This window comes from Dermacentor albipictus, unplaced genomic scaffold (assembly GCF_038994185.2).
Source record: "Dermacentor albipictus isolate Rhodes 1998 colony unplaced genomic scaffold, USDA_Dalb.pri_finalv2 scaffold_13, whole genome shotgun sequence".
NCBI classification, from domain to species: Eukaryota; Metazoa; Arthropoda; class Arachnida; order Ixodida; family Ixodidae; genus Dermacentor; species Dermacentor albipictus.
The window spans coordinates 15,780,104-15,800,405 of NW_027225567.1; the positions used below are offsets into that span (position 1 = coordinate 15,780,104).

Sequence of the window (20,302 nt, forward strand, 5' to 3'; positions counted from 1 at the left end):
CGATTGCTTGGAAATGAAAAGTATAAAACGACCTGAATAAACGACGCGTATAACTTCGTGTGGCGTGTTTTGTCCTGAGCGTGCTGCGACGGCAACGCTGACTCATAATAAGTGGAAGTTAATGGCGTTTTCTATGAAGAAAAGAGCATCAACGTGACATTTCGTATTGAGTCTTCACGTGTCCTCTAGGGAACTACTTGGCGTAGCGTCCGTTTTGGGAATAACGAAGGCGAAAGACAAACGGCTCGCTCACACACGCGTTCAGAGTTGTTTATGGGTTTTTTAAGTTGGAAAAGGATCTAATTCTAGGAATTATGTAGATATCCCGTGATTCTTCTATATTTGAGCGGATTCACCGAATTCACGCTGAGGACTCTCATAGTAAAACTGTATATTTTCAGGATACGGAGAATTACATTCCCGAAACTATACGCGCGCGAAGAGGAAATATGGACTTGTGTCCAGAAAGTTCCTTTAAGATACGCGTTCATTGCATGCTGCTCTATAACCCAATGAAAACATATAACGTAGGAATTCCGCGAAAGCAGTGGGACCTGAAACCAGGCTTACTTTCCTCCTTTACGCCTGCAGGTCCTTGCTAGAATTTGAAGGCCACCCACTTCAATGCGTTATGTATATATATATATATATATATATATATATATATATATATATATATATATATATATATATATATATATATATATATATATATTGTAAAGAAGATGACGAACGTGCGCGCAGTCAGCAGCATCGGCAGCATCAAGCGCGCAGCAGAAGCTCGAGCTCGGGGACTGTGCTCGGTGCATCGTAGAACCGGCGGTCGCTGCGAACCCGAATAAACCTCCTTTATAAGTGGTGGAGGTGCTGGGTAACGTTCCACTCTACCATCCTGGAACTCCGTTCTCGGACGCTACCTTCTGCCATGCCGGACGCCGACCAGCAGACTCTTCCATCGCCACCCGTCCCTTGCGCTGGCACCGTTCGCCAACGGGAGCCTCCCATCTTCAGCGGAACCGATGACAACGACGTTGAAGAGTGGCTGTCGTCCTTCGAACGGGTGAGCGTTCACAACAAATGGAATGACTCGGACAAGCTGGCTTACGTCTCATTCTACCTCGCGGGCATGGCCAGTCTCTGGTTCAGAAATCATGAAAGGGATATCCGAACGTGGTCGGCGCTCAAGACGTCCATTACAGAAGTATTTGACCGACCCGCCGTCAGGAAACTCCGAGCCGAGCAGCGTTTGCGTACACTCGCACAGGACATGGGTGAGACATTCACCAGCTACATAGAAGACGTTCTCGATTTGTGCAGGCGCGTGAACGCTGCCATGACGGAAGCGGAAAAGATCAAGCACGTCATGAAGGGAATCGATGATGACGCGTTCCAAATGCTTCTGGCCAAGGACCCGCGCACTGTTGACGACGTAATCAGCTTGTGCCAGAGCTATGATGAATCGCGTAAGCAGCGAGCTCTGACAAGGCGACATCCCACACCGAATGCGGCATCCCTCTGCAGCCTTACCATCGGCCCAGAACAAGCCTCCCCGATAACGCAAATCAAGGATTTCGTCCGCGAAGAAGTCGCACGACAGCTATCTCTGGTGTCCGTCACTCAGGAGTCTGCCAGCACTTTGCCGTCTCATATCCGTAACGTGATCCATGAAGAGGTCGCGGAAGCGCTGCCGGCTGTTCACCAGCAGGATGTCGTGACTACACCAGTCACTTATGCTACGGTTGCTGCAATGCCCCTCGCCGTGTGCCCGTGCGTCGCTTCCAGCAGCCTGTGCACCGCCCTCCCCCTCCCGTCCCCTGGACCACCACTGCCGTCGCTAACCCGTGGCGTACGCCGGACAATCGCCCTATATGCTTCGCATGTAGGTGTCCCGGTCATGTCGCAAGGTTCTGCCGCCGCCGCTCGCAGACGTTCGACGACGATCGCCGAGCGCCCTATGTGCCGCCTGATGCAAATGCGCTTTACGAACCCTTCGGCCCATCACCAGCTCGCTCCCCGACTGATCGCCGTCCTCGCTTCGAATGCCTCCGGTCACCCTCCCCACGTCGTTGATCGCTTTCCCCTATGCGTCGACGACCCGTCTCTAACGAAGAGGGAAACTAGACGACGCAGTTCCTGAGGCAAGAACTGCGCACGTGTCGACATGCCGAAGTCCTCCTCCTTTACCTGCCAATGTCATTGATGTGTTTATCGAAGATGTCGCTACAGTCGCCTTAGTCGATACCGATGCCGCTATTTCAGTTATGGATTCCAGGTTTTGCCGTTCGCTCCGTAAAGTGACGACGTCTCTGTCTGAATTGTCGCTCCGAACGGCGAGTGCTCAACCCATTCGCCCTACCGCTGCTTATACTGCCCGTGTGATCATACAGGACGTTTTGTACACGATTGAATTCATAGTTCTTTCATCGTGCTCCCATGCCGTTATTCTAGGATGGGATTTTCTCTCACGCCACAATGCCATCATCAATTGCGCTCGGGCTGAGATTGAACTTTTCCACCTTGGTGACCTGGCCTCGGTCGATGCTCATCCTGCCGCTAAAATTGTCGTGACAGAAGACACCTGTATCCCCTCGTGCTCGTCAGCATTCGTACCAGTCTTCTGTAGTACCATATCCGATGGGACGGTCTTCTTCATGCCATCTCATCACTTTGTTACCCGAAAAGCGCTTCCTTTGCCCTTTGCAGCTCTTGACCTTGCCGCCGGTGTGAGCACGATGCCCATTAACAATCAGCTTTCATCGCCGCTATCACTGCTCCACCGCGAATGCCTTGGTTACGTCGAGTCGGTCGATTCCACACGAATTGTCTCCGTCCTCGACGAATTGTCTTCTACTGCCGCCCATGAACTGAGTGCCCTCTCCGTACCAGACTCAACATCGACTGGTGTGTTCAGCCCATTCATTGCCGAAGATCTGACGCCTTCGCAGCGATCTCAACTTGTCGCAATCCTTCAGCACTTCCGCCTTTCTTTCGACGTTGCGCAAACCTCCCTTGGCCGTGCATCGACAGTCAAACATTACATCGACACTGGCACTCACTCACCCCTGCGACAAAGACCATATCGCGTGTCCGCTACGGAACGTCGCGTCATTTCAGACCAGGTCGATGACATGCTCCGTCGAGGTGTCATTCAACCTTCCCAAAGCCCATGGGCCTCTCCCGTGGTCCTCGTCACAAAGAAAGACGGTTCCATCCGCTTCTGTGTTGACTTTCGACGGTTGAAAAGGATCACGCTGAAGGACGTCTATCCATTACCACGCATTGATGATGCTCTGGACTGTTTGCAGGGAGCCGAGTTCTTTTCTTCGCTGTATTTGTGGTCAGGCTACTGGCAGGTTCCCATGGCAGAGCCCGATCGCCCGAAAACTGCCTTTGTTACACCAGACGGCTTGTATGAATTCACCGTCATGCCTTTCGGACTTTGCAACGCACCTGCTACGTTCGAAAGAATGATGGATAGTGTGCTGCGTGGTCTCAAATGGAAAATATGTCTTTGCTATCTTGACGACATTGTAGTGTTCGCCCCTGATTTCCCAACCCACCTGCTCCGCCCCCAGCACGTAGTCACTTGCTTGACCAACGCCGGGTTGCAACTTAACTTGAAGAAGTGTCGATTTGCTGTTCGTCAGCTAACAATTTTAGGCCATGTCGTGTCAAAGGAGGGCATTCGCCCGGATCCCGAGAAGCTACATGCTGTTACTGCGTTCCCAAACCCTGCTACTATGGAAGAGCTACGCAGTTTTATCGGCCTCTGCTCTTACTTCCGGCGATTCGTTCGAAACTTTGCGTCAATTATATCGCCTCTCACGCAGCTCCTTGGTGGCGCCCGAGATATCTCATCATGGTCTCCAGAGTGTGACGACGCCTTCACAACCTTGCGCCGTCTTCTCACGACGCCACCCATTCTTCGCCATTTTGACCCACAAGTGCCAACTGAAATCCATACCGATGCAAGCGGTGTAGGCCTTGGCGCTGTGTTGGCACAGCGTCAACCTGGCCACCCAGAATACGTCGTCGCATACGCGAGTCACATGTTAACCAAGGCGGAGACCAATGACAGCGTTACCGAAAAGGAGTGTTTTGGCCATTGTGTGGGCGCTTGGCAAGTTTCGCCCAGATTTATACGGCCGATCTTTCGACGTAGTGACCGACCACCACGCACTATGTTGGCTGTCGACGCTCAAAGATTCATCGGGCCGCCTTGCCCGCTGGGCATTGCGAATCCAAGAATACGACATCCACGTGGTGTACCGTTCCGGGCGAAAGCACTCCGACGCTGACGCGCTATCCCGATCACCGCTTCCCCCGAAGGCCAGTCACGACTCCCCCTGCGAGTGCACATTATCCTCTCTGGACGTTGACACTATCGCTGCTGCATAGCGTAATGATCCCTGGACTGCATCTCTGCTCGACCTTCTCTCGGATACGTCGAAAGTTCCAGCGTCACGCACGCTTCGGCGCCAAGTGCCTCATTTTGCGATACGCGACCAGCTACTATATCGACGCAACTATGCCCCAGAGGGACGCACTTGGTTACTCGTCATTCCGCGAATCTTGCGATCAGAGCTCTGCTCCTCGTTCCACGTCGACCCTCAGTGTGGCCATGCGGGAGTCTTTAAGACCTACGAAAGACTTCGACACCGCTATTACTGGCGCGGAATGTATAATCTCGTTCGAAAGTTCGTCCGCTCTTGTCATGAGTGCCAACGCCGGAAAGCGCCACCGCACAACTCCGCCGGTGAACTCCAGCCTTTACAATGCCCATTCCGACCCTTTGATCACGTGGGCATAGATCTCTACGGGCCACTTACGTTGACTCCTGCCGGCAACAGGTGGATAATCGTTGCGGTAGACCACTTAACCCGTTGTTCGGAGACTGCTGCTCTACCAAATGCTACAGCGCAGGAGGTCGCCAATTTCCTACTTCGCCGATTTCTCCTTCGTCATGGAGGTCCACGTGAACTTTTAAGCGATAGAGGCCGCACCTTCTTATCTGAAGTCATCGAACAACTGCTTGCTGAATGCACTATTGTTCATCGTAAATGCACTGCTTATCACCCACAGACTAACGGTACCACGGAACGCTTTAATCGAACTCTTGGTGACATGCTTGCCATGTATGTCTCACCTGATCACTCTAATTGGGACCTAATTCTTCCGTTTGTCACCTACGCCTACAACACCGTGACTCAGGCCACTACCGGATTCTCACCCTTTTACCTTCTTTACGGCCGTCATCCTTCGCACACCATCGACACCATTCTGCCCTACCGGCCGGACCCATCCGAGTGCCTGCCGATCTCGGAAGCCGCCAGACAAGCAGAGGAATGTCGCCAGCTTGCCCGCCGATTCACCTTGGACGACCAGCACCGCCAAAAAGCCGTTGACGATGCCCAGAACTCGACTCCCACTTTTCTCCCGGGCGCTCTCGTCTAATTGTTAGTGCCACACCGCACGCCTGGGCTCGCTTCAAAGCTCCTTCCGTAGTACGACGGTCCATACCGCGTTCTCGAGAGAACATCAACCGTTAATTACCTGGTTGAGCCGCTAACGCCGCCGTCCGACATGCGATGTCGTAACCGCGAAGTCGTTCACGTTCAGCGTCTCAAGCCGTATCACAATTCTACCGTCCTTCCCGAAAACTAAGTCGCCTGGATGGCTCCTTTATTTCCGCGGCGCCATTGTAAGGAAGATGACGAACGTGCGCGCAGTCAGCAGCAGCGGCAGCATCAAGCGCGCAGCAGAAGCTCGAGCTCGGGGACTGTGCTCGGTGCATTGTAGAACCGGTGGTCGCTGCGAACCGGAATAAACCTCCTTTATAAGATATATATATATATATATATATATATATATATATATATATATATATATATATATATATATATATATATATATATATATATATATATAAAACAATTACGAACTATTTGACAGAGTGCGCTCGCTCAAGGGGACCCCGTCTATAGGACTAGAGTGCTCTTTATTTCTCTCTGTTGTGCAAATGGTGAGGGAAGGGGCAGGTGGTCGAGCGAGCGCCTAAAGTTATCACTATCACGGATCATGACACCAGTGCACGATAAATGTGTTCGCGAATATTTAAATATTTGATTTGCAAGGCGAGCTCATCGATATTGAACGTGGTGCAATCCTGCTGTGCTATCGCTATGCAGTCACTCAGGTGAGGCATGTGGACGACTAGTGGATCGAGAGGAAGATCCCAGCCACCCCTGAGATATGCCGCCGCCACTTTTCCACTGGCGAAACTGAGCGTGTGCTTCAAAGGCGCAAATAACATTTACAGGAAAAATGACACTTACAAAGAAAATATGACACTTACAAAGAACAGTCTCAGAGAAGTGCCTAATCAGAAGGCGTACATAAGGATATAAAATTTAATTCTGTTGCACTTATGATGCGTCTCTTTTGCATAGTGTGAACCTGAAACAATGTAAGAAAAATTTCTTGAAATTAGATGCCAACAGGTTCACTGAATATGCCGTAATTCTTTTTTTAGCAATGTATTTCCGCTTTTCCATGGTTGCTTTCTTTTTCTTGAAACATACTAAGGCGTACCGATGTGTCGCAGGTACGGCAGGAAGAGGGCTCTTGTTTTCATGACCCCGCTGCCCCTACTGGCGAGCGTCGTGATCTGCCTCTCCTCGAGCTTCCTCATGCTCAACATCGGCAGACTCGTGGCAGCTCTGGGCCTCGGCGGCATCCTCAACACCACGTACACCATGTGTGCGTATGAAATACTTTCTGTGTTGACTGTGCGTCGGAGCATGAGCCCTAGTAACATCCGATTTGCAACCGTGTAGTAGGTAACCAGTTATCTACCTCAGATTTCGTCGCAAAGAGATAGAGAAAGGCAAACGAAAGACAGGGAGATTAACCAGAGATTATCTCCGGTTGGCTACCCTATACCGGGTGAGGAAGAAGGGGAAGCGATAAATATGAGAGAAAAACAATACTAAAAGAAACGCACACACACAATGCAGAACTGTTTCTCAAGTTACTCATTAAGCTAAGCATGCGAGGAGCGCACAATAGGGTGCACTTGCGTCTCGTGTTCTAATGCGGGGTGATCTGTAGAATATATTGTTTTATAAAATAGCCAAGGCCCGTATTCACAAGACGTTCTTACATTAAAGGCATTCCTGCTAGCCAATAGTGACGTAGGACTAATTATTAGCGATGGCGAACAGCCAATGAAAAACAGCCGTTACGAACAAAAAGCTTTGTGAATGCGGCATCAGGAACTTTACAAAAACCTGCAAGTCTGGAGCGTATGTTTCGACTTTAATGGTATACCCAAACAACTGTCCAAAGTAAGATGTCTTATGCATTTATCCTCTCTTGGATACTGTGCAAGAAAGTTCGCATGGCCAATTATTTGATTTGCAGTGCCACACCACTACGACGCTTCACATTATCGTCTCATCCTGCAGCCACTCAGGAACCATTCCCGAAATACCATTCACCCCCTTACGGCTGCTGCGCACAATTTATGCGCGGCACAATGCTTCATGATCACAATATGTATATGTCTCACAGCCAATAGCTACTGTGCGTTAAGATAGTATAGCAGAACATTCTTAAAGTGATAGCTCGCCTTTTCGGGCTCCAGTGCCTTACCTTTTTGATGTTTTCATGGAAGCATGTCCACCGGCCTCGCCGTTGTTTTCGGCAAGAATCCTAAAGTATTTTGCGAGGATTTCCTAAGCAAATAAAGTGGCAGGGCACTGCGAGATTTCGATGTCCACAAATTGCCAGTCCAATTCTACCAATCAGCCATTCTGCCGATGCTACAGAAATGAGTACTGCGCCAGGGAAACACTGTACCTGGCTTCCTCTTTAACGCAACGCCCATGCAGCCTACTCACAAATTAGAGCCGACGTTAAAGAATACAAACGGTGCCACCTGCGAAAAGCAAAAGGCAGGATAGGAAAGGGGAGGAATGAAGGGTCTTGGCCTTTCACTTCACCACAGAGAAGCGCCATTACGCAAGCGAAGACGATCGACTAAGACTAAATTCACTCAATATGTTGTTATTGTTATTGTACACAAAGTAAAAAGAAATTGCGAATGCTTACCGCGGAAGCAATGAAAAATTATTTTTTTAAATTAATAATATAGAAACATCGGAAGGTGGGCCTCGTAGAGGGCCGGCTATTCGAGAATACCCCGACAAAATCTCAGATATCAGTAATGAAGGGAAAATTAATAGGTAAAAAAATCTCCCCAAACGCGAGGTACACAGACACATCTCACAAGCATACAACTTACGTCACTATACCGCCTTGCCTAAGACGTGAAATCGGCGATGGTAAAGTCAAAACAGTACGCACTATGCTGATGGCCGACTTCAATGCCAGGGTAGGCAAGAAGCAGGCTGGAGACAAGTCAGTGGGGGAATATACCATAGTCTGTAGGAATAGCAGGGGAGAGTTATTGGTAGAATTTGCAGAACAATATAATATGCGGATAATGAATACCTTCTACCGCAAGCGGGAAAGTCGGAAGTGGACGTGGAGGAGCCCGAATGGCGAGGCTAGAAATGAACTAGACCTTATACTCTGCGCTAACCCTGGCATCATATAGGATGTGGACGTGCTCGGCAAGGTGCGCTGCAGTAACCATAGGATGGTAAGAACTCGAATTAGCATAGACTTGAGGAGGGTACGGAAGAAACTGGTACATAAGAAGCCGATCAATCAGTTAGCAGTAAGAGGAAAATAGAGGAATTCCGGAATAGCTACAGAACAGCTATTCGGCTTTAACTCAGGAAGAAAACCTGTTGAAGATATGAACGACAATCTTATGGGCACCTTTAAGGAGTGTGCAATGGAAGTCGGTGGTAACTTCGTTAGACAGGGTGTCAGTAAGCTATCGCAGGAGACGAAAGATCTGATCAAGAAATGCCAATGTATGAAGGCCCCTAACCCTACAGCTAGAATAGAACGGGCAGAACTTTCCAAGGTAATCAACAAGCGTAAAACAGCTGACATAAGGAAGTATAATATGGATAGAATTGAACATGCTCTCACGAACGGAGGAAGCCTAAAAGCAATGAAGAACTAGGAATAGGCAAGAATCAGATGTATGCGTCAAGAGACAAAGCCGGCAATATCATTACTAATATGGATGAGATAATTCAAGTGGCTGAGGAGTTCTATAAAGATTTGTACAGTACCAGTGACACCCACGACGATAATGGAAGAGAGAATAGTCTAGAGGAATTTGACATCCCACAAGTAACGTCGGAAGAAGTAAAGAAAGCTTTGGGAGCTATGCAAAGGGGGAAGGCAGTTGGGAAGAATCAGGTAACAGCAGATTTGCTGAAGGATGGTGGGCAGATTGCTCTAGAAAAACTGGCCACCCTGTATACGCAATGCCTCATGACCTCGAGCGTACCGGAATCTTGGAAGAACGCTAACATAATCTTAATCCATAAGAAAGGGGACACCAACGACTTGAAAAATTATAGACCGATCAGCTTACTGTCCGTTGCGTACAAAGTATTTACTAAGGTAATCGCAAATATGCTCAGGAACACCTTAGACTTCTGTCAAGCAAAGCACCAGGCAGGATTCCGTAAAGGCTACTCAACAATAGACCATATTCACACTATCAGTCAGGTAATAGAGAAATGTGTGGAATGTAACCAACCCTTATATACAGCTTTCATTGATTACGAGAAAGCGTTTGATTCAGTCGAAACCTCAGCAGTCATGGAGGCATTACGGAATCAGGGTGTAGACGAGCCGTATGTAAAAATACTGAAAGATATCTATAGCGGCTCCACAGCCACCGTACTCCTTCATAAAGGAAGCAACAAATTCCCAATAAAGAAAGGCGTCAGGCAGGGAGATACGATCTCTCCAATGCTATTCACAGCGTGTTTACAGGAGGTATTCAGATACCTGGATTGGGAAGAATTGGGGATAAGAGTTAATGGAGAGTACCCTAGTAACTTGCGATTCGCTGATGATATTGCCCTGCTTAGTAACTCAGGGGACCACCTGCAATGCATGCTCACTGACCTGGAGAGGCAAAGCCGAAGGGTGGGTCTAAAAATTAATCTGCAGAAAACTTAAGAAATGTTTAACAGTCTCGGAAGAGAACAGCATTTTACGATAGGTAGTGAGGCACTGGAAGTGGTAAGGGAATACATCTACTTAGGACAGGTAGTGACTGCGGATCCGGATCATGAGACTGAAATAATCAGAAGAATAAGAATGGGCTGGGGTGCGTTTGGCAGGCATTCTCAGATCATGAACAGCAGGTTGCCATTATCCCTCAAGAGAAAAGTATATAATAGCTGTGTCTTACCAGTACTCACCTACGGAGCAGAAACCTGGAAGCTTACATATGGGTTCTACTCAAATTGAGGACGACGCAACGAGCTATGGAAAGAAGAATGATAGGTGTAACGTTAAGGGATAAGAAAAGAGCAGATTGGGTGAGGGAACAAAGATGAGTTAATGATATGTTAGTTGAAATCAAGAAAAGAAATGGGCATGGGCGGGACATGCAATGAGGAGGGAAGATAACGGATGGTCATTAATGGTTACGGACTGGATTCCAAGGGAAGGAAAGCGTAGCAGGCGGCGGCAGAAAGTTAGGTGGGTGGATGAGATTAAGAAGTTTGCAGGGACAACATGGCGACAAATAGTACATGACCGGGTATTAGTTGGAGAAGTATGGGAGATGCCTTTGCCCTGCAGTGGGCGTAACCAGGATGATGATGATGATGATGATGATACCACCATTACCTGTGCGAGAGAGAGAGTCCAGTACCTGGGCGAGAGAGAAAGAGAGAGCAAGCTCTTTGTTGAAAAATTAGAGTGATTAGCCACCGTATTTTCGTCTACACGTCTATTATTAAGTTGCTACATTATTAAGTTGCTACATGTCTATTATTAAGTTGGACTCTGGATATATGGCGAACATACGCCCTCCGGGCGCATGTTCGCCATATATCCAGAGTCCCTGACCGCCATCTCGCTCGCTTGCGTGAGAAAAGACCCAAGGCAGCGTTCTCAAGAGCAGTTGCGGCTAACCGGCACTCTTAGCCATTCAGGCTCTCACCCGCAACAAGAACGCCATCCCCTCCGTGGTGCTTGAAAAAACCTCCTGTGTACCTTGCTGTTCCAGTGATAGTGAAGAAAGCTAGCCTGACTACCGCGGCTCTCAAGCAGATTAGATTGGAACTTCTGTGTTGTTCATACGCTAACCGAATCAATGTCTACAAGGACGGTTCCGTCTCGGAAAGTTCGACGGGCGCCATTATAATACCATCTCAATCGCTTTTAATCAAGTTTAAGACTTCACTTGTAACGACATCTACAGGTTCCGAACTGGCCGCTCTTCGCGCTACTGTCGAATACATTGAAAAAGAACCGCCTTACACATGGGAAAATATATTGTGATTCGAAAGCAGCCCTCTAGAGCTTGCGAGGTTTACGACGTGGCAATTATGAACAGCTGGTGTCTAAAATCAACGAAACTTGCCATTGCGCTTCTAAACGAGGACATCGTATCATCTTTCAGTGGCTGCCGGGACATTGTGGCATCGTTGGTAATCTCCTCGCCGATGACGTTGCCCGACGTGCCCTGGCTGGCGCACCGACACTCTTTATACCTTTATCGAGAGTAGACGCCCGCAAGAGAGCTTCGCAGTCTTGCTCGCACCATCACGTTAAGTTACCGGCATACACCACAAAACTCTAAGTGTCGTTTATACAGCCTCGACCCATCACTGAAACTTAAATTACCAGCAAACCTTTCACGACGTGACGCAACACTGCTGTGTCGGCTGTGGGTAGGAGTAGCACTCACCAACTCCTACAGCTATCATATTCGAATGGCGGACTCATCATTGCAACGTGCGCTAAGTGCAAGTGTGAAGAGACCATTAGTCATCTTCTGTGCCACTGTTCTTGCTTTGATAACCAACGTCACACTCTCCAGTGTGCCTTGCATAGACTGGATGACAGGCCATTTACAGAAGCAAAGATCTTGGGAGCCTGGCCTCACAGTGCATTAGTCCAGAAAGCAGTTCGCGCGCTTCTTGGCTACCTGAAGGCAACAGACTTGAGGGCCTGACTATTGATATCCTACACCTAACTCAGTGAATGTGAATGTGCGGTATAGACTCATGTTTTCTCTCTCTCTCACTTTCACTCCCCATCCCCTCACCACAAGTAGGGTAGCAAACTAGACTCAGTGTGGTTAACCTCCCTGCCTTTCCTTCTTCCCTTCTCTCTCTTTCTCTCACTGCCTACAAGTACTCTACAAAGGAATGACACGAAGGAAAAGGAAGACCGTCATTCGTCGCACAACATGCGAGGAGTGCTCGCAAGTCCATTCATGTGCACATATGTTGGGGTCTGGTATCTCACAGCAGTACCGACCACCGCAGGTACGAGCTTACCGAGCGACAGGGCCTCGTCAGCCGTCAGCCTCTTGCGCCCCGATGCGCGCGAGCTCAGGCTGCAAAAGGGGGTTAACGAGCGCTACGCACGCAAGAGAACACAGCATTTCCCTAAGTTAGCAGCAACCGCTTATTGTTTCTGGTGACACTCAACACTGCACAAACGCCCGATCCCGGGCCGGCGCGAGAATCAGTGGTCCCCGCGCCAAGGGCGAGTATGGAGACATTGGTGTCACTAGCACGTCGCTGCGAGAGGATGGCTCCCCACGACACGCTGCTTGGAGAGGTCCCCGCGGCTATACTGTTTGCTTTCACGGTCACCAATGGACCTAGTCGCGATAGCTCGCGCAATCTCCGCCGGCTCGGGCCTCCGATAAGTGCGGTTCGGCACAGTACGGTCACGCGCGAGCACTAGGCACCGCTCTGCGACCTAGCGTCCGGAATGAATCAACAAAAGGTACGGGCTCGCCGTACGTACAAAGGCACAGTAGACATTAGAATTATTTGCCTACTTCAGCTATTTTGAGCCTATCTATCTATCTATCTATCTATCTATCTATCTATCTATCTATCTATCTATCTATCTATCTATCTATCTATCTATCTATCTATCTATCTATCTATCTATCTATCCATCTATCTCTCTCTCTCTCTATATATATATATATATATATATATATATATATATATATATATATATATATATATATATATATATATATATATATATATATATATATATATATATATATATATTGTTACGGTTAAAGTTAAACAGGCTTTATTTAAGGACCGAGATTGATGGCGAAGTAAAGATGGCGTCCCGAGGCTGCACACGCATGCACACGCTAAACGTCTTCTTCGTCTTCTCCTCGCCCGGCTCATGCCGTAGCAATCCCCGGTTGCCAGACGAAGCCCGCTGGGCAAGTCCAAATCACTCGGAAAGCGTAGGGTGAAACCGCTTAAGACGGGCAACATGTACTAACTGGGTCCGGCTAGACCGACGGCCAGCCGACGTCAAGCGTGCCACCACGTACGTCAAGTCACTCAAGCGATCTACAATGACGAATGGGCCCGTGTACTGGGGTAAAAACTTTTCGCATAAGCCACGTTTACGTTGCGGAGTCCACAACCACACAAAGTCTCCTTTGGCGTACGAGACAAACTGATGTCGGCTGTCATAGCGCTCTTTCGATCGGTCTTGCGATGCCACAGTGCGAAGACGAGCGATACGCCTGGCTGCTTCGGCAAGACAAAGCGTCTTGGCAACAGAGTACTCGCTGTGAAAGTCAAACGGTAGTATAGTGTCAATGCAGCTTAGCGGTGAACGTGCGTAAAGGAGATAAAAAGGACTGTAATCGGTCGTCTCATGCTTTGCAGTATTATAAGCATAGGTGATGAAGGGGAGTACGTCATCCCAGTCCTTGTGATCGGAAGATACGTACATGGCCAGCATGTTAGTTAGAGTTCTGTTCGTACGTTCCACGAGCCCATTTGTCTGAGGGTGATAAGGCGTTGAATGACGGAACTGCGAACTGCAGAGACGAAGCAGTTCTTCTACGGCGTCCGCAACGAACTGACGACCGCGATCGCTAATGATGACACGGGGGGGACCATGTCGAAGAATAATGAATCGAAGCAAAAACGTCGCAACGGACGCAGCTGTTGAAGATGGTACGGCCGCCGTTTCCGCGTAACGGGTCAGATGGTCGACACATACGATCACCCATCGGTTGTCGTTAGATGATCGGGGAAATGGGCCCAGAAGATCGATACCCACTTGTTCAAATGGCAGGCAAGGTGGCGGCAGAGGTTGGAGAAGACCTGGCGGAGCGGTCGTAGGGCGCTTGTAGCGTTGACATTGTTCGCAACTGGCGACGTAGTGCTTGACTGTGGCCCGCATTTTGGGCCAGTAAAAACGCTCCTGTGTCCGGTTCAAAGTTCTTACGAATCCTAGATGACCAGAGGTTACATCGTTGTGCATGGCTCTCAGTATGTCCGTTCGCAGACTTTGCGGCACCACCAGAAGGAAGCGTGCTCCTTTAACAGCATAATTGGTCTTGTAAAGCAGGCCGTCACGGACACAAAATCGACCGGTGGCTCCAGGACGCGATGCGGCTACAAATAGAGGTTCCAAACTAATATCATTTTCCTGCTCTGCTTTGAAAGTCATCGAATCTGGGAATGTAGAAGAAATGGGAGCAAAACAGTCATCAAAATTGTCTTCGTCACACTCCGTCGTCGTCAGAGGAAGGCGGGAGAGACAGTCCGCATCTGCGTGGCGACGCCCGGACTTGTAGGAAATAACGAAGTCGTACTCCTGCAGTCGAAGAGCCCAACGTGCCAGTCGTCCACTCGGGTCACGGAGATTCACCAACCAGCACAACGCGTGGTGGTCAGTAATGACAGTGAACGGGCGTCCATAGATATAGCGTCGAAATTTGTGGACAGCGAAAACAGCTGCCAAGCATTCTTGTTCAGTCACAGTGTAATTGCGTTCCGCCTTAGTCAAAGAGCGACTAGCATAAGCCACAACGTGTTCAGCTCCTTGATGACGTTGCACAAGTACGGCACCGATGCCGATGCCACTGGCATCAGCGTGCACTTCCGTAGGTGCGGATGCATCGAAGTGACGCAATATGGGCCCTGACGTTAGCAGAAATTTTAGCTGGCGGAACGCGTCGTCGCAAGCCGATGTCCAGTTGAAAGGGACGGCTTTTTGGAGAAGACATGTTAGGGGGTACACCACGTCGGCGAATCTTGGGACGAAGCGACGAAAATACGAGCACAGGCCCAAGAAACTTCTCAACTCCCGCACTGACTTCGGTGCTTCGAAGGAGCTGACTGCCTCAATCTTCCGTGGATCTGGCCTCACACCGTTTTTGTCGACCAGATGCCCAAGTACTAACGTCTCGGTTTCCCCGAAACGACATTTCTTGGAATTTAGGATCAAGCCGGCTTGTTTGACACAATCCAGAACAAGACTGAGACGGCTGTTATGCTCACTCAATGTGCTGCCAAAAATCACCACATCGTCGAGGTAGCACAAACAAATTTCCCATTTAAGTCCTCGGAGGATAGTATCCATGAATCGTTCGAATGTTGCTGGCGCGTTACAAAGGCCGAACGGCATAACGTTAAATTCATAAAGACCGTCTGGTGTCACGAAGGCCGTTTTCTCCTTATCGTCTGGGTGCATGGGTATCTGCCAATACCCTGATCGCAAATCCAGTGATGAAAAGTAGGCAGCGGAATGTAAACAATCCATGACATCATCAATTCTAGGAAGTGGATACACATCCTTTTTGGTGACCGCATTCAGTTTCCTGTAATCGACGCAAAACCGCCACGATCCATCCTTCTTCTTTACTAAGATCACTGGTGCTGCCCACGGACTAGAAGACTCTTGAACGACGTTATTCCGCAGCATGTCTTTCACCTGTTCAGCAATAACTGTCCTCTCGGTTGAAGAAACGCGGTAAGGCTTTTGCCGAATGGGGTGCGCAGATCCGGTGTCAATTCTGTGGCGAGCACGAGAACGCGGGAGTGAAGCCTGCTTGTCGCCTTGTGTGAAATCGAACACAGAAAGATGTGCCCACAATACTTGTGCGAGAGCGCGGCGCTCATGTGAGGGCAGTGCCTTGTTGATCATTCGTAGGATCTGCTCTTCAGAAATGTTTCGTTGGGGATCGCTAGTATGAGACTGCTCCTCCTCGCTTAGAACTGTAATGGAGCTATAAGTAATCTTGTCAAATTCAGCAAGCTTCATATCACGCGGGAGAACGGCAGGGACGCAAGAACAATTGAAAGCCCACAAATTTGAGACGCCATTCACTACTCTCACGACAGAGCGTGGCACGAGTACATCTTTCTTTGCGCAGCTCGACGTAAGTGGCTGGACTTGTGCGTCAAACGATGAAAGGTCGGCAGCAGTGAAGTTGACAGGGACACGTGACAGCGACCAAGGCGGTACCAGCAAATTCTTCGAAACAACACAATAGTTTTTCACTGGTAAGAATGTGTCGGCAAGGGTGGCGAGAAGTGCGCTATTCAAAGTAATTTCGCCTGTGCCACAGTTAACAGATGCACCACAATCCTGAAGAAAGTCAATCCCGAGAATTACGTCATGAGTGCACCGCGGTAATACGAGGAATTCTGTTTTAAGGTCTTCTCCTCCGAACAAAACACTTGCAACACAGATACCAAGGGGCACTAGGCACTCTCCACTGACACCACGAAACGTCACATCACCATTCCACGGGAACATAACTTTCCGACCCAGCCTCTCCTTGAAAGTCACACTCATGACGGAAACGGTAGCACCAGTATCCACTAATGCTGTTGCAGGTATACTATCAATTAACACACGCACTTTGTTCTTCACCATCATAATAGGCAGAGGAGTATTTCGCAGAGACGCAGACGTTCCGGCGACCTTACCTCCATCGGTCGCGCCGGCTAGTTTCCCGACGGCGGAGGTGACGCAGCACGTCGCCGTGGTGACGGTGAACGGCGTGGGCGACTGGTTGGGGGCGTCAGGCTGCGGTCCGAAGCTGGCGAGCCACTCCTTCTACTATATTGGCGGAAGGTATTCCGGGGTGGCGCGCCTGTGGTGTTTGCACCATCAGGGTCTGTCGGCCAACGGTCGTCATAACTGTCACGTTCAAAATTAGGCCAAGTTGGTGGTGGGCCATGTCTTGTCTGTCGGCGCCGGCGACAAAAACGAGCAATGTGCCCTGAGGCGCCACAGCTGTAACACACAGGCGATGCGCGACCGACGTTGTAAGCCTCGGGGTCAACCCTGGGACGCTGCGAATAATAAATGCGATCTTCCGAATTCCGATTCGTGGTGGTAGCTCGACGAGTTCGTTGATCGTGCGTCACGTCGTCGGGAAAGGTACGCCGGTGCTGTCGCAGCTGATCGACTCGACACTCTGCAACGCCTGGCATGGCAGACAATGCGGACACAGCAGATGCATGTTCTTGAGGTTGGTTGGGAGCCCACCCAAGCTGTTCGACATCCGCCCCTTTGTTGTGTCTTTCAAGTTCTTCGCGAACAATTTGCCTTATCGTTGCCGCAAGGTCAAATTGAAAACTGTAGGCATTGTCTTCAACGCTTGCCACCGTTGCGACATTTGCTAACCTGCCGAACTTAGGCGTGATACGGCGCAGCTTCAAGGCCTCAAATGTGCGGCAATGCTTGATGAGGTCGGCGACCGAGGCGAGACTCTCCTTGCCGATTAAATAATTGTACACATCCTCGGCTATGCCTTTGAGAAGGTGTCCAACCTTGTCCTCTTCGGACATTCGAGGATTGACCGTTCTGCAAAGCTTCAGGATTGCTTCAATGTACGTGGTACAGGTCTCACCTGGGACTTGAGCGCGCTGCAGCAATGTCTGCTCCGCCCGCTTCCTCTTCGTGGTGGAATCGCCGAAGCATTCGGTAAGGTGAATCACGAAGCTGTCCCACGTTGTGCAGATATCTTCATGGTTCTCGAACCACACTAGCGCAGTGTCTGTGAGGAACAGAACCACATTGTCGAGCTGAGCCGTGGAATTCCAGCCGTTGTACTTGCTCACACGCTTGTAGTGGGTGAGCCATTCCTCCACGTCCTCGCCGAATTTCCCTGAGAAAGGGCGGGGCTCCATCTGATGCATCCAGGCGCCGGTTGTTCGCACTGGAGCTGCCAGAGAAGGTTGTTGGTCACCGCTGTGGGACATCGGGATCTCAAGTGGTGTTGGGGGCAGTCGAGCGAGGCGTCGGCTCCGGCGTGGTACTTGCTGCAGCAGCTCCGTCGTCTTGGTCGAAGTACCCAGCACCTCCACCACAAAACTGTTACGGTTAAAGTTAAACAGGCTTTATTTAAGGACCGAGATTGATGGCGAAGTAAAGATGGCGTCCCGAGGCTGCACACGCATGCACACGCTAAACGTCTTCTTCGTCTTCTCCTCGCCCGGCTCATGCCGCAGCAATATATATATATATATATATATATATATATATATATATATATATATATATATATATATATATATATATATATATATATATACATAATGCATATATACATATATATAACATATATATACATAATATATATATATATATATATATATATATATAATGTGTGAGTGTGTGTGTGTGTGTGTGTGTGTGTGTGTGTGTGTGTGTGTGTGTGTGTGTGTGTGTGTGTGTGTGTACTCCTATGCCAACGCAGCCACCAAAGTGCCATCGTCGTCCATGTGAGGATGGCATCAAAGCTGTATGATGAAAATGGGATGATGACGACGACTATATGACGAACCCTTATATGACGACGATGGCGTGATGACGATGGCATGGATGAAGGATTGTATGACGACGACACAATGCTGACGATGGCATGAGAACAGACTGAGGACAATGGGGTGACGGCCAGTGTATGACGACATTGACATGACGACGACTGCATCATGAAGTCTATATGACGACCATGGCTTGATGACGACGGTATAACGATAGCCGGATGAGGAAGCTGTAATGACGAAGATGGGACCACCAAGACGGCATCACGATATGACTACGGACGCATGATACGATGACGCAATGACGACGATCGCATGACAACGGCATATGATTTCGACTGAATGACGACAGCATGATTACGATGAAATGATGACCATGAAAGAATAACGTCGAATAGTCGATGAAGGCATGACGACAATGGGATGACGTTACCGAAGTGATGACGATGGTAAATGGACAGTGTGGCGACGACTACATGAGGAGAGTCGGAGGACGAAGTTAAGTTGACAACAATAGAAAGATACCGACGCCATCACGAAAAAGGTAAGGCAGCGAATGTATGGCAACGACGTCATGGCGATGATGGCACGAAAACGGAATGGAAAAAATGTGATCACAGCGAGGGTATGACGGCATTATCATGACGATGACTGTGTCACGAAACCGGCATGACGACGACGGCGCGCCGATTACGGTATGACAAGAGTCGGATGAAGAAGCAGTAGTGGCGATGATATATTGATCACATAGGCATGAGGACGTCCGTGTGACCAATGATGTGACAACGAATGCAGTATAACTCTATGACGACGATGGCACGATGATGAAGGCAGGACGAGAGTCGGATGACAAAATTGGAATCACGACGATGCAATGACGACGACAACATTACAAGCTCGAGCACATGCCTAAGCTAATAGATAACTTAGTAACTAGTAGTAATAGTATTACTACTATTACCATTAGTATTATTATTACTTATTACTTATTATTTATTACTTTTATTATTATTATTTATTACTTCTATTACTAGTAGTAACTAGTAATAGATAACTTAGATAATAGTAACCTAAGCTATTAGGTAACTTATGCCACTCCGCGGGCGTAGAGCGCGTGATGACGACGGCATGACGAGAGTCAGATCATGAAGCTGGAATGAAAGCGATGGAACGAGCACGGCGGCATCACCACCACGAGCGCATACCTTGTGATCCAAGCTGGTAGACAACTTAGGTGACTGGGTCAGCATAGATAGATAGATAGATAGATAGATAGATAGATAGATAGATAGATAGATAGATAGATAGATAGATAGATAGATAGATAGATAGATAGATAGATAGATAGATAGATAGATAGATAGATAGATAGATAGATAGATAGATAGATAGATAGATAGATAGATAGATAGATAGATAGATAGATAGATAGATAGATAAGAATATCAGGATCCTACCCACTGTGGGAATCGATGTAAGTGATGCTTTGTATGATGTTTGCTTTGATTGAGAATAAATAGTGGTGATGTTGGCGGCTAATGTCTTTCTTCAGCTTTTAGTCG

At 48.7% G+C, this 20,302-nt stretch overlaps 1 protein-coding gene across 2 annotated transcripts in view; it reads left to right on the forward strand.

Annotated features, from left to right (window-relative positions):
- LOC139051616 (organic cation transporter protein-like) overlaps positions 1–20,302 on the forward strand; it is a 151,964-nt gene that overhangs the window by 52,458 nt on the left and 79,204 nt on the right. For both annotated transcript variants that reach the window (XM_070528553.1, XM_070528554.1), the window contains exon 5: positions 6,605–6,759. In XM_070528553.1, coding sequence (XP_070384654.1) covers positions 6,605–6,759 — 155 coding nt within the window. The remainder of the gene's footprint in view (positions 1–6,604; positions 6,760–20,302) is intronic.